Below are 13,290 nucleotides of genomic sequence, written 5' to 3'. Positions count from 1 at the left end.
CCAAATTGGAAATTTTTGCTACTACAGCCAATGAACAGACGCATTGATTACTTCTACAACACGTACAAAGTTACACCTTTTTCCAAGTGAAATTCTTAAAAAGGAAAAGTAATTTTGAGCTACACAAAAACTATCATAAACATTATTCTGGTATAGTACATAGTCTACTGCCAAACAGGCTGGTTTTATACGGAAATAACGGATTGCCTTCTACTCTCCAATGTAAAAATTCAGAAAGAGTTCAGTATTTCTTGTCTCCCTTCTATCAAGATGAAATCGATATGACAAATTGGTCTATCTTCAAGACAGAGGAGAGAAAGATTATTTATTTACAGAGTTATTTAAGAACTTTTTACTTTACTATCCTAAAACCCCACACAAACCTGCCTCTTCCCCATGTATGGATGTTTAATACAGGATTCAATTAGTTGTATTCAACTCCATTTTGAAATATAGGTGATATTAACAGAAATAGCTGAAGTAGACTGTTCTTATGGAAAAGACGTAAAATTATACCAGGATTAGTACTGTTAAGATTCTACGTAATATACCTAAAGCATTCCCAAATCCTTATTTCGTCCAATGAAAGAAATCTATGCTGCAGTAGAAATTACCAATAATTCATCTACATTCAGAGTTCTAAGGGAAATTTGTTTGCTTTCATACACCTTGCAGATGTTAGTTGATAAATGGGAACCCTGACAAGATTTCCAGTCAAGATTATTAACATGCCCATGCACGTTGCCAAATGAGACTTCAAAAGCACAATGCTCTAGGTTACTTAAATTTAAAGAAACCATGTGCTCAATGTCTGAAGCTATTTTGATCTGTCAGTCTGTAGACTTCAATAGTGTACAGGGAAAGCAGAAAAGCTCATAAAACTATTTTTCCCTGTCCTTTTTTTTTTTGGCAGGAAAAGTAAGGATTCCACAGATGGCAACTGTTAGCTAAAACCCAAGTTGAGAGAGTGGTGTATTTAAGTAATATGATTAACATTCCAAATGGAATCAAACAACATCAAGCCTAACAGATAACTCTCCTTCAGCATGAAGACGACAGATGTTAAAAGATAGCAAAAAAATTTAAAATACAAAATTGAGTTCATGCTCACAATTTTAGAGGTATAGATGTTATCTAAGTTACTTTTCATCTAAAATTTTACTCTGCATCTGCAAAGACTTTCCACTCAACTACATTTGAACACTGTTAATTCCTTTCTAATAACAAACAGCTGTTCCCACTGTTTGTGCACTCCTTATATACACAATCGATCACGAATAAAAACTTTTTACAGAGCAGAGAGAGTATAAACACCATATAGGTAAAACAGACTTTAGCATCTGAAACTAATTGCACCGCGTTCCCTCCTTCAAACGTAGCATTTCTTTAAAATCAAAGATTTTTTTCTTCCCTTATTAGGACACCCAGGCTTGGATTTTGGTTTCACCAAGTATAAAGCAAGTCCTCCATACCTCTGCTGCTCCTCTCCATGATCTTATTGCATCTTCCAGCTCATTTGTGGGGCTTAAATTTGAGGCTCCGGCCCCACTAACGCTCTTTCTTTCCTGGCCTACAGTTTCAGCAAAGCAAGAGTGTGCCACCGGCTGGACCTTCTGCAAAGCTTGTGACAGGAACTGAAAGTGGACCTGCATCACTGTCAAGAAACATCGCCCAAGCACCTGTAGGAGGAAAAAAAAAACAAACCAATTTCAAGCAAACAGATTTTATAGAAGCAGTTCTTCCTTTTTGTTCAATGCTTATGTAAGCCACTAAGTAAACTCAGATCTTTTTTAAATTAAAAATATAATAATGAATTAGACCTAAAGTGACACATGACATTTAACCATTTAGTGAAGCATTTACAGTGAGGAACAGTTTGTGATTTAAGGGGAGATCAGAGTGACATGGTTGATGCAAGCCTCGTGTCGTCTTTTCTTCTGAGATCAAGGTAAGATTATTTGAAGAATGAAAAGCTTTAAGTTACTTCGCAATATCAAGCACATGAAACAATAAAAAAGTAGCATATTATCACGAGTCAACAGCAAAACCCGTTTGCACACAGACCTAGCTGAATTTGTGCTAAAAAAGTCAGCTATTTTAAGACATGATCACAAAATTAGAAGTTTAATCCAGAAGTTTATCTTCCAAACAGAGCGACAATCAGTAATAAGCATGAAAAACCTTTTGCCACATAATATAGAGAGGCACCGTAGTACCACTTTTAGAATATAACAGTCACTGCAGAAAACCCGCACTAAAATTGCAGCTCTGTCACTTGCATTGTTTGACAGGAACTGCTAACACTGGCACAAATCTTCTCGTCAGAATATTTCAACAAAATGGGTCACGTAATACCACTCATCTGGAAAGCAGGAGGAAGAGTAGGGAAGAGCAAGCACAGGAGGAGCTGCTGGTCTGTCCCCATAGCAGAAGAGGCTGAGGGTGGCACCAACAGCACCCCAAATCTTCTGGGTGCCAGAGTCAGCTCCATATCCTGGATACCCACAGTAGTGTCCTCTGCACCCCATGCATGTCCGTCCCATTCTATCTCCCTCCCTCATGCTAATGCTGCTCCTGAGGATTATGACCAGAGACAGACATATGCCTCAGTTACTACAAGCAAAACAAAAAGATCCCCAAAACTGAGCATTATGGCGCAGCCACTGTGCGTGAAAGGACTGGTGGAGTACAACCATGTGAAAGGGCCACCTGAAGGACAAGGCAGCACAAACACAAGTGCTTTGCCTGCTTGCAAGGCCACTCCTTCCTGAGTGGACAAAAGCTTACGACAAAGCACAACTAGGACGCAGGAGAGAAGCAAGTATTTTCCAAATTGCCATAGAAAGGATTTAAATGCTATTCAAAACGTTTTGTTTCTTTTATGGAGTTTGTCACACAAAGTGGTTTAAAATGTATATTTGGCTTTCATTTATTAAGAGACTAGACTTGCATTCCATTTTAGGAATAATTCATAAAATACACAGATAATGTACAAAGCCATTGTGCCTTGGAGCAAGTAAGTCATCTGGCTTATTTTCAGCTACATTCTTCTGGAATAAAAATATTCAGACAATGATCTTACTGGCAAGATGCTGTAGTCACATAAACAGTTATATGCATTAGCTATCTACTTTAAAAGACTCCGTGGTGGCAATTCTTTTTTCCATTGCATCCGGTCTCCTTTTGACATTCCATTCTGGTTCAATCACTTCCTTTCTTTGTACAAGGCATAAAATTAAACATTTTTGGTACTTTGACTGACCCCTGAAAGTGCAGTTTGCACTATTAAAAAAACACTCAGTGAATGATAAAGTGAATAAAACTCCAACTTTCCTGACTACAAAATTAGAGAGGTTTATAAGAAAACTGCAGGAAAAGACTGGCAATCTGAATATTTCTGAGTTTGAAGAATGCAGTTCTCAGGGGAAGGAAGAAGAAACCAGGACTCATTAGGAATGTCAAGCTGATTAAGTTTCAAAGAATATTTAAGGTACAGAGGTTGAAGTTTCTCCTGCCTGGGAATAATGCTCAGAATAAACAAGTGATTTAGTTTTTAAGTGGCACCACACAACATTCCTAATGTAATTTATAATGTTAAACAGTAAAGACAAATAGGAACATCTGCTTTACTGAACTTCTATTTTGTTTGAAAAATAATCTATTTCAGTCATCCTCAGAAAAGGGTAAGAGTGGTTTTAACTGCTTAAATAAAATTCAATCGGTTGAATATTTTTGCTCACTCCAGATGACAAACTCGCTTTGCTTCAAAATTCACTTCTTGAGGATTTTCTTCCAAAGAGCTCAATCTCTGTCTTCACAGTGGGAAAGAAGTACGACCACCACCAGTTTAACAAATACAGCCGAGGTCAGCCAGCGGTTACCAAAGCGTGTAAAGGAATACTCTAGATCTCTGTTGCAATATCTGCAGAACAACATTAGCATATGGATGTGGTATTTTCACAATTAGAAATACCACCATCTATTTCAAGTTTATTTTTCCTTACTTTGCCATGCAGAAGTGTTCAATTCTCCTGCTTTAGACCATAATAGGAACTTAAAACTAGAGACCTTTTAATAATCAAGGACAAACTGAAACTGTTGCAGTTGTCAAACAGTAGGTTTCTCTTGATGGTGGTATTTTCTTAAACTATTTCTTAGAATCATTTCCATTGCATGTACTATGATGTTTTCTGGCTTGCAAACTTTCTATCCCAAGAAATACACCTTTAGCACCTTAACTTTCCTAACCCTTTACCAGGTAGGACAACGATCTATCTAGGAATGACCTTACCTAAAAGGAATCTGGCATCATAGTTAGGCAGTTGAAAGCAGTAAGACTTTTGGGGAAGTGTTGTGTCAGACTTCGTCTCTGAAGCACATGATGAGTTTAATCAAACTGGTTACATACAAACCAAAGCACCAGATGGGGATGCAGTGGTAGGTTACATTTTTATTTTTTTTTCCCCAAACAACAACAAAAACATCACAACACAATTATCCAATGGTTTCCTACCACCCTCATTTCCCTTATCATGGCTCTTTAAGGCTTTGCTGACAACAAGCCCTGTGCACAACCTGCCTACCCACCGAAGAAACCAGATTAAAATAGCAACATAATTAAGTTAACAATGAGCCATTACTCAAACTGGTGTACCAGATTATAAGATAACCACCTTTCCCACATATTACTGGAAGTGAGCAGAATATTACTCATTTTTTACTACGTAGCAATGCCCTGCAGTTCGGAAGAGTGATCTCATACAACCAAAACACCTCTAAGAGAAGACAATCCTGCTCGCTAACAAAGAGTTACCTGCAAGATAAACTAGATTCCAGTGGAAGTTGTACCTCTGCATTTGCAGTACTAGGAGACAGGAGCAACTTAACACCCTTGCCCAAATAAGAGGATCCTGAGCATCTTCAGAGGATACTGCTGAGCTGCCACTCAAGACACTGAGTGTCACCTAGTAGAGGTGCTGGAAGGGGAACTTCAGATATTATTATATTCCCCGCCCAGTCCAATGAAAAATTATCCTGCCTCTCACACTCTTCTTCCCTGGTTAGTGAACCCTGGTGAAGTCATACGCAAGCATTACACTTTCTCTGCTTCCATTATGCAGATTCAGAAGTTTTTTAATCCTGCTTCTAGTTTTATGAAGATGTTAACATTTCAGAGATCAGGGGAAAAAGAATTTGTTAAAGTTTTTGTTAAAGTTTTCGCACAAATAGTTCAGTATTCAAATCATAGAAAAGCAGATTAGGAGAGGATCCCCAAAGTTCATCCTACTGTCCCAAGCAAGGGGTAATTTCACTGAGTCAGATCTGCTAGACACAGGTATAACCTGTTCTGTAAGGTCTCCATGATGGAGGCTCCCTACCCTTCGTAGCAATCCACTTCAGTGCTTCTCTGACATTACAAAGTATTTCCACAACATCCTATATGAATGTTCTCTTCTGAAATTTAATTTCATTACTTCTTGCTCAGTCTTACGTGGACATGAAGGACAGAACATTGCCACGTCTTTCTGGCTGCTTCTCACATACCTGCAGGCTTCTGGTTTTCCTTCTCAGTCTTTCCTTCCATAGAGTCAGTCCTTCTAGTTTGTCCTCTGAAGTCCTATTTTCTGCATGCCTGATTACTCCTGCTACTCTCCTCTGATGTCTCTTTCAGTTGCTCACTACATTTAGTGTAACAGCAGTAGTGCCTGGATGCAGCGTTGTATTTAAGGCCACAATAGTCAAAGTGAAGAGTTTAATACTAATTTCATGCTTCATGCAGGTTATAGTTATGTTAATCACGTGACAACTGTCTCTTTGCAATAGCACCAATGATGATTTATGCTTTGCAACAGCACAATAGTGACTTCTATTCAGCACAGGACTGTCATAAGCCCTAGGATTGTTCTGCAACACTCCTGCCCATGGGCATTGCCCACACCAACTGTGAGGATAATTTCTATTTAAATTCTATAACATTTAGTTTTCCCCTGTAAATTTCACCCCAACTGGAAATCTTAAACTGAACAACCTAGTTCATTTTCAGTTCAGTAAATCTTGCAGCACACTCGCCCCGTGTACTTTGTGATCACCTACAAACTTAAAGATATTCTCTATCCTGACCTCTAGCAAGGTCAATTTTGACAGTGAGCAACTGGTAACTGCTTCCTGGGTTACGCTGATCCAGTCAGGTTGTCATCTACACTACAATCCCTGCATGACTTCTAAGACTACCATGAGAGTCAGTTTCAAACAATTTCTGCTGGTTCTTAAGCAAAAGTAGAATGTAATACTCATCTCATTGTCCAAAAGTTCCCATAAATTCTGCACACTTTTTATAAAAGTATGTGCAAGATACAGCTTTCATTAATAAAGATGCAAGAACAGTACAGAGACAAGTGACTTATTACCACAAGGTACACTTAAAAAGAAACCAAGAAGCCAAGCTGTTTTGCCTGCATTCTCTTTGCATTTGTTCCTACCATAGATAGAGGCACCTGGTGAAGAGAGCACTGCAGGTACACACGGAGCTCAGGAGCAAACATCACCACAGATATTGTGACTGTCTTTAATCACATGAACCCACACTGTTTTTTAATTAATAGACATTTTTCCTGCAACCCTAGAGAAACAGCGATGCTATTAGACGGTTTTCAAGAACAAAGATCTAGAGAAGATACCTATAGCAAATATATACACTATAAAATCTATAGCAATCTTAATTCTTTGTGTACTAGGTATACAACATGAAAAAACGTTGATCATACTTCTCACTACAATTATGTAGTACAAATAGCATTCTGCTTAACTACTTCATCCATAAGTTGTACAGCTACAGAGAGAAGATCACGCTTGATAAGCATGTGAGTATAACATTCAGGTAACTTTGTAAGGATGAAATCTAAACCAAAAATAGGAACTCAGGAACAAGTTTTCTTCTCAGGAAAGAATTCTGTAGGAAGAACTTTGCAAAGGCTGCTATGAAATCAAGAAATACATCAAAATCTGAAGAACTACTTAAAACAGCAGGGATTCATACATGAAAACATTTAGCATTATGCCTTACATAATTAAGAAGTTTACTACAGGAAAATATACAGCCAGACAGGATTGCAGTTGTAGATGCTATCCTAAACTTCAAAATCTCAGAATTTTGACTGCTGGGCACCTGCTGCCAGCATATGGAAATTAAAGCAAAGTTGTGGCATATTTTTACAGCACAAATATTTCATGTTCACATGGTATTTTCTTTTTAAGCTTAACAGCTCACAAAGTAAACAAATAGTCTGAAGAGTGATAAAGTGTTGTTTTACACTAATTTGGATCATTTGTCAATTGATATGCAGTTTTACGCAAGCACTGATGGCTACATCCCTCTCTTAAGTGTTTAGATTTCCACCCAGAATGGATAACACTAAGGAAAATATAGTTTAATTTAGAATACGATAGCCCAGTATTATTAGAAATTAGCTAACATAGAACAGGAAATCACAGCATATCCGGAGCTGGAAGGGACCCGCAAGGATCATTGAGCCCAACTCCTGGCTCCACACAGGACTACCTAAAATCAAACAAAGGTTTAAAACTTTCATTTACTTACTTAGGCTTGTTAGTTTGGGGCAGTGCGATGCTGGGTTTGTTTGCCTTGCTTTAATTATTTTATTTTTTTTATTTGTTCGTTGTTCTACACTAGACATGTTTTCCCAAGTACAACTAGAAATCCAGTAACCTCTTCCGTAAGTTTAAATCATACAGAAAATACCATTTATAATTAGGTAGATAGTACAATTTAATTAATCTTATTTCATAAAGTCTTTAAATGTAGTACAAGTCCTTACACAGAAATACCCACTAAACATCTCATTCAACGTAGTTTGAAACTGACCACTGGAAGTCACGTAATAATTTTGAGAACAAAAATGAAAACGCTTCTCCTTTTATCAGTGTTGCCCACAGATACAAAAGCAAGGCAGAAAGAAGTTTCAGCGTAGCACTGATTTTAAGTAAAAGTCCAATTAACAAGGAATGATATAAATCCGCATGCAAAACAGAATCCCCCAAGGTAGCTTACCTCAATGTCTTGTAGGCTGAATTCTTTTTGATCTTTAAAGTTCGCAGCGCCTGCACTCAGTTCCATCAGCATTTTTGCTATTTCTGGTTTTATTGCTGCTGTGAGTCGACTCGCTGCTTCCATGACATGTTCCTGCACGTCTTTCAGTTGCATAGCTGCCTTAGAATAGTGAGAGTTCCTAAATACACTGCTGAAAAGGTCTGTAAGGAAAGTGCTCGTACGGCAAAACACGTTGAGTGCATCCAGATATTTGGAGATTCCCTGCTGGATGTCTGCAATCGGAGTAGTATGGGATACAGGGTGGTTGCAGCTGCCCGCAGCAGCTGAGGAGACCAAAGGGGATGCTGGGGTTGTAGATGCCAGCGGTGCGCTCAGGGTCCTGCCTAGCTCAGGCATTTGATACTGCTGGTGTTGCTGCACTTTTTGCTTGGACCCGCCAAGCAAAAAGCGCCGCTTATAGTCCATTTTGCTTTCTTGTGCACTACAGCAATACATAAGTGAGTGCTTGTCCGAAGATCTCTTGAATTAACAATCACTTGTCAAACTCCTTCCCCAAATATACAGTTATGTACAGTAACAGTGGAGGACTGTGTACATCGGTTTCACAAAAGGCATTTCAAAAAAGGCAAGTGTCTGTATAATCTGTATCAGCAGTGAGAAAGGCAGCAGATTTGCTGACTTAGTATTTTCAGTGTTCAGTGCAGCCCTGCTGCAGTTATAAACTGTACTCAGAAAGCAAGCCGAAGTATCTTAATAATGCTCTGTCTCGTTCGGTATTCCACTCTGCACACAGAAAAGCAACACTGGAGCAGAGAAGTTATCGCCTACAATTTCTTCATGAGCGTATTATTGTCACTTGCTGTTAAGTTTATAAAAGTTATTTTTGTCAACGCAAATAATGTTTCGAGAAGCAATGCTTTAATACATTTTTCCAATTAGTAATATCAGGAAAAGTGGAGCAAACCACCGATCAACAGCGATTATAAAAGCAGTGCAGAGGCTTCTTCCTTAAAAAAGCAAATCCTTATGTCAGCAGATCAAATATCTTCAAATGTCTTGACAGATCCAGTCTGCCAAATCAGTTTACTTGTAGTGTCTCTTCTTAATACTGGAGGGAAAAAAATCTGGACTCTGTTTACAGAAGACCTTGCAAGTATAAGCTACTAAAAATTAGAGTGTTTATTATTGCAAGCCTTCTTCCCCTTTCCTTGTTTGTTGAGGTAGTTGTTTCCGTTGTAACATTAAGAAGTGGTGCTTCCAGACTGCATTTGCCCTCAATTGTAGACTCAGAACAAAAATGCACTAATGTATTTGTAAGGCCTCTAGGTCATTTCCTGTGAAGGAAGAAAAAAAAGTTTAGAACGTTATGGAACAATGAGCAGTTCTAAGATTTTAATTCCTGCAGCGTCCCGGTATACTTCTCTAGGCATACATTGTCGATGACACATAAGATCGAAAGGAAGGGAGAGTTGTACGGGCTGTTCAAAAGGCAGTTACAAACTGGTATCGTCACGCCACTGAACTCAACACCCCTGAGTGTTTTCTTATTAATTCTCCCATCCTAGACTCAAGCTTGAGTAGCAGTTAATCCCCACTGCAACCCTTACACAGTTAAGAACAGAAGAGTCTATTAATGCAGACCTTAGGAGGAGTTAATCACATTTTCTAACCTTATCCTTTCCAAATAATTCAAAAATTAAGTCAATGAAACCTTTTTTCACATACCTTAATTCATTGCAGAAATATGAGACTCCCCATTCTTTCTAGTAATTTACTAAATCAACATGCAGCTTTTTTTTTTTTTAGTACAACAGCAGAAAAACCTGTCTATATCCTAACTGAGACCCTGTTTCAAAGCAATGACATGTATCTATCATAGTGGCAAGATCTTATACAAGACAGAACTGCCTAACAGGTTGGCCTGAAGAGCAATCCCACCAGACACAAAAGTAGGGAGGAAATACAGCCACTAGTACCGCCCTACTCCTACTGGCAAACTGAGGCGCAGCTGGACAGCCAAGAGCACTTTCTGGAAGGCATTCATAGGGAGGTGAAGAGAGCCTGAGCAGCGAGAAAGGGTCGGTTTGCAGCAGGTGACGTTCAAGGCCAGAGCTGGAACTTCTGAAAAAAGGCACGAAGATCTTTAAGTCCTTGCTCTCAGCCAAACATAGCTCCTAACTGGACAGGGTCTGGCATCTCAGGACCACCTATACAAGTAAAAGTTGTATCTATACAATGATCACAGTTATCCACAAACAACAACAAAAAAAAAACAGCCCTCTGATTTACCATGTCAAGACACTATCAGAAGGGACGTATAATGTAGAGAGAGACAACTCGTTTCTATCCATTCCTAGGCATCAGTCACTGTAAGCCACTCTCTCCTTCTCCCTGCACATGCATGTAAGTTGATTTATGTAAGTTGATTTCATCAAACAAGGACATTCTTCTTCTTACTGCATCAATTACATTTTACAATGTTAGTATCAAATAGTAACCCCCCCCCCCCCCCCCCGAGTACTTCAAAGAATAATCTAGATTTAATAGGAAGGAACCCTTTAATTCAATAACATTATATTTCTTTTGCCATTACATTTAAGATATGAAACCTGTTCTAATGTTGTCAAAACAGCTGGGGAATAAAGATTGTATCTTCAGTCAAAATTTCTTCAGACTGGTAGAAAAAAAACTATCAATTCGTTCATATAATGTGTTTTGACAGACGTATGAAACACAACCTCAGAAAAAAGCAGGCAAGACGCAGCAGGACAGAACAACATGAAGGGAGTGGGATAGTCTCACACCCACTAAAACAACAGACACGAGTTTTTCAGGAAGTCGCTGCTGCAGATGGTTCTGCTTCTGAGATCTAGAGCAAATATTCTTCCACATTCCCACTTTTTAAAACATGACAAACAGAAAAAACACAGCAGACATTCCCATATGCATTTCAACATCCCTTATTAAAGTACTTTAAGCTGATTACTTTATTTCCTAATAATTAACTTTACACTTCTCTCAATATTCACACTGAGTGCATTTAAGTGTAGTAAACCCATTAAAATGGATTCTTACTTTAAAAGCTTCAGTGCCTTACAGTAGAAAAATCATTTTCTTGATTACATAAAAACGTAGACAGAACAAAAGAGTTAATCTATATGCATTATGTAAGTAAATTGGTGATTATTTTCCCTAAGTAGACATGAATTTCACAGTGCAGAAGAAGTTAAGAAATGATCGTGAAACATCTAAGTGTTAATTAATGCCAAAAGTAGAAAAAACTAATTGAGGAGTTTGAGCTATACAGCACTGAATTAGGCATTAGAGATGCACTATGCTTTGGTTCTTCGTATTGAACCTTTCAGGATCAAACTAAGGTACTGAATTGGTAACAGTTCAATATTTAACTCATACAAAAACCTGCTACACTCTAAAAACGTAAGTGAAATGAATAGAAAAAATGGTGTTTTCACATTTCCTACAGCCATGAGCAAAGACGATTGATCACTGTTTTACTAACAGACACTTTCACAGGCAAATCTTTAAGAACACATTCAACTCTTCAACATCTCATAGCCTTCAAAATTCACTTGTAATAAAACCAACACAAAAGCTTACAGCGGACAGCTTATGTCCTTAGCATCTAAGAAGATACACGTTTCTTTAAAGAGAGAAGTGACAGGTCTTGATAATTCCAGACACTAGGCATGCGGGTAACACTACAAGTATTACACATTCTATAATGAGACTCCAACATGCTATGTATGAAGTAAACACACTTCCTTTTGTATCTTTTCCTGAAAAAGTGAAGAGAAGACCGTTCCCACGCTCCCCCCTCCCTCCCCAGTGCTGCAGCTCCACCGCTGCTCTTGGCTCATGGACTAAGAGTGGGGACTCCACATTTTAACAATTTGAACTTTGCGTCAATCCAGACCATGCTGTATCAGAAAAAAATTCAAAGGATTTCATTCTGGCAATACAAGAGTAGCATGTTATCTGTCCAAAATGTAACTGTGAAGTTTGCGTTTCATTTTGCAGAAAACACAGATATTCAGAAATCAAGTATAGAAGTCTCAAAAAGTTAGCATACCACAAATCAGGAAGTTGTATGCCTTCCTTTATGTAACCAAGGCCAAAGTGTTGTTCATGTACAGTTAGAAGTTATATATTGGTATAGAAGGCTTACCCATTTTAACTGGGAGTTGATTCATTTTAAACTATCCCAAACTAAAGACGGATTACGTCCACAGCAACAGAGTATGTTTAGCATCTACAAAACAGATCCACTTAAAACCACTAGAAATTGAAATCCACATGCCAGAGAAAAACAAGTAATAATAGAATTCATTAACAAATTTCATAAGCTGAGAAATTCAATTCTGCCTTCAACTAGAACATCTCCACTCTCAATTAATATGCTACATCTATTACTATTTAAGTTGCCGTATCAATAACAATGAGAATATACAGAAGTTTCTCAACAACTGTATAACATTTGATCCATCCATCAAAAGAAACAGCATAGAATTAAGCTACATTACAGGGATTGTCATGCAATTGAAGACATAAGTTAAAAACAAAAGTCTACGTATTGCTGGAAAATTCTAAATTATATATAAGCTTTCTTCAAAAACCATAAACATAGCAATAACAAATCTGCAATACAAAAAACATAGAATTAGCTTGTGCAACCTGATAAACATAGTAACAAGTTACCACAACAAGAAGCTACTTCTCATATACTAGTTTTATATAAAAGGTGACAAAAATAGGTCTCACATTAAATACATTTTAATCTAACCTTCCTGGTAGGAATGCAGCTTTTTTCACAAAGTCATTTACAGTTGCTCAAGATTTCAAACAACTATTTCACTTTCTTGGCTGAGGAAATGTGGTTTTGGTGGTTTTGTTGTTATTGTTTTGTTGTTTTTTTTTCTCTGAGGCCTTTTTTTTTTTTTAATCAAGCAATAACAACTTCTACACTTTCTTAGTAAGAGAGAAGCTAATCGGGTTTAGATGCAGTTTTGATCAGAGCTAACACATTCTGATTACCGCAGGATCTCCAAAAACCAACAAAAGAAGGGGGCGTGATTTTATACTGGCTCGCACCAATGACAGAAATACCCCTCAAAAATCATCTTTCGAGGATGTTGAGGAAACACAGCACAGTGTGTTTTGGGAAGACAGAGAAGGTATCAGCTTTATCAGGACTAGCCAGGACT

At 37.9% G+C, this 13,290-nt stretch overlaps 1 protein-coding gene across 7 annotated transcripts in view; it reads right to left on the bottom strand.

Annotated features, from left to right (window-relative positions):
• GARRE1 (granule associated Rac and RHOG effector 1) overlaps window positions 1-13,290 on the bottom strand; it is a 53,479-nt gene that overhangs the window by 16,891 nt on the left and 23,298 nt on the right. For all 7 annotated transcript variants that reach the window (XM_048068897.2, XM_048068893.2, XM_067004176.1 and 4 more), the window contains 2 exons: window positions 8,069-9,402; window positions 1,473-1,679 (listed from right to left, as the gene is read on the bottom strand). In XM_048068897.2, coding sequence (XP_047924854.1) covers window positions 1,473-1,679; window positions 8,069-8,563 — 702 coding nt within the window. In that variant the 5' untranslated portion in view covers window positions 8,564-9,402. The remainder of the gene's footprint in view (window positions 1-1,472; window positions 1,680-8,068; window positions 9,403-13,290) is intronic.

Source organism: Anser cygnoides, chromosome 12 (genome assembly GCF_040182565.1).
Source record: "Anser cygnoides isolate HZ-2024a breed goose chromosome 12, Taihu_goose_T2T_genome, whole genome shotgun sequence".
Lineage (NCBI taxonomy): Eukaryota > Metazoa > Chordata > Aves > Anseriformes > Anatidae > Anser > Anser cygnoides.
This window is presented reverse-complemented; position numbering and strand designations above follow the sequence as displayed.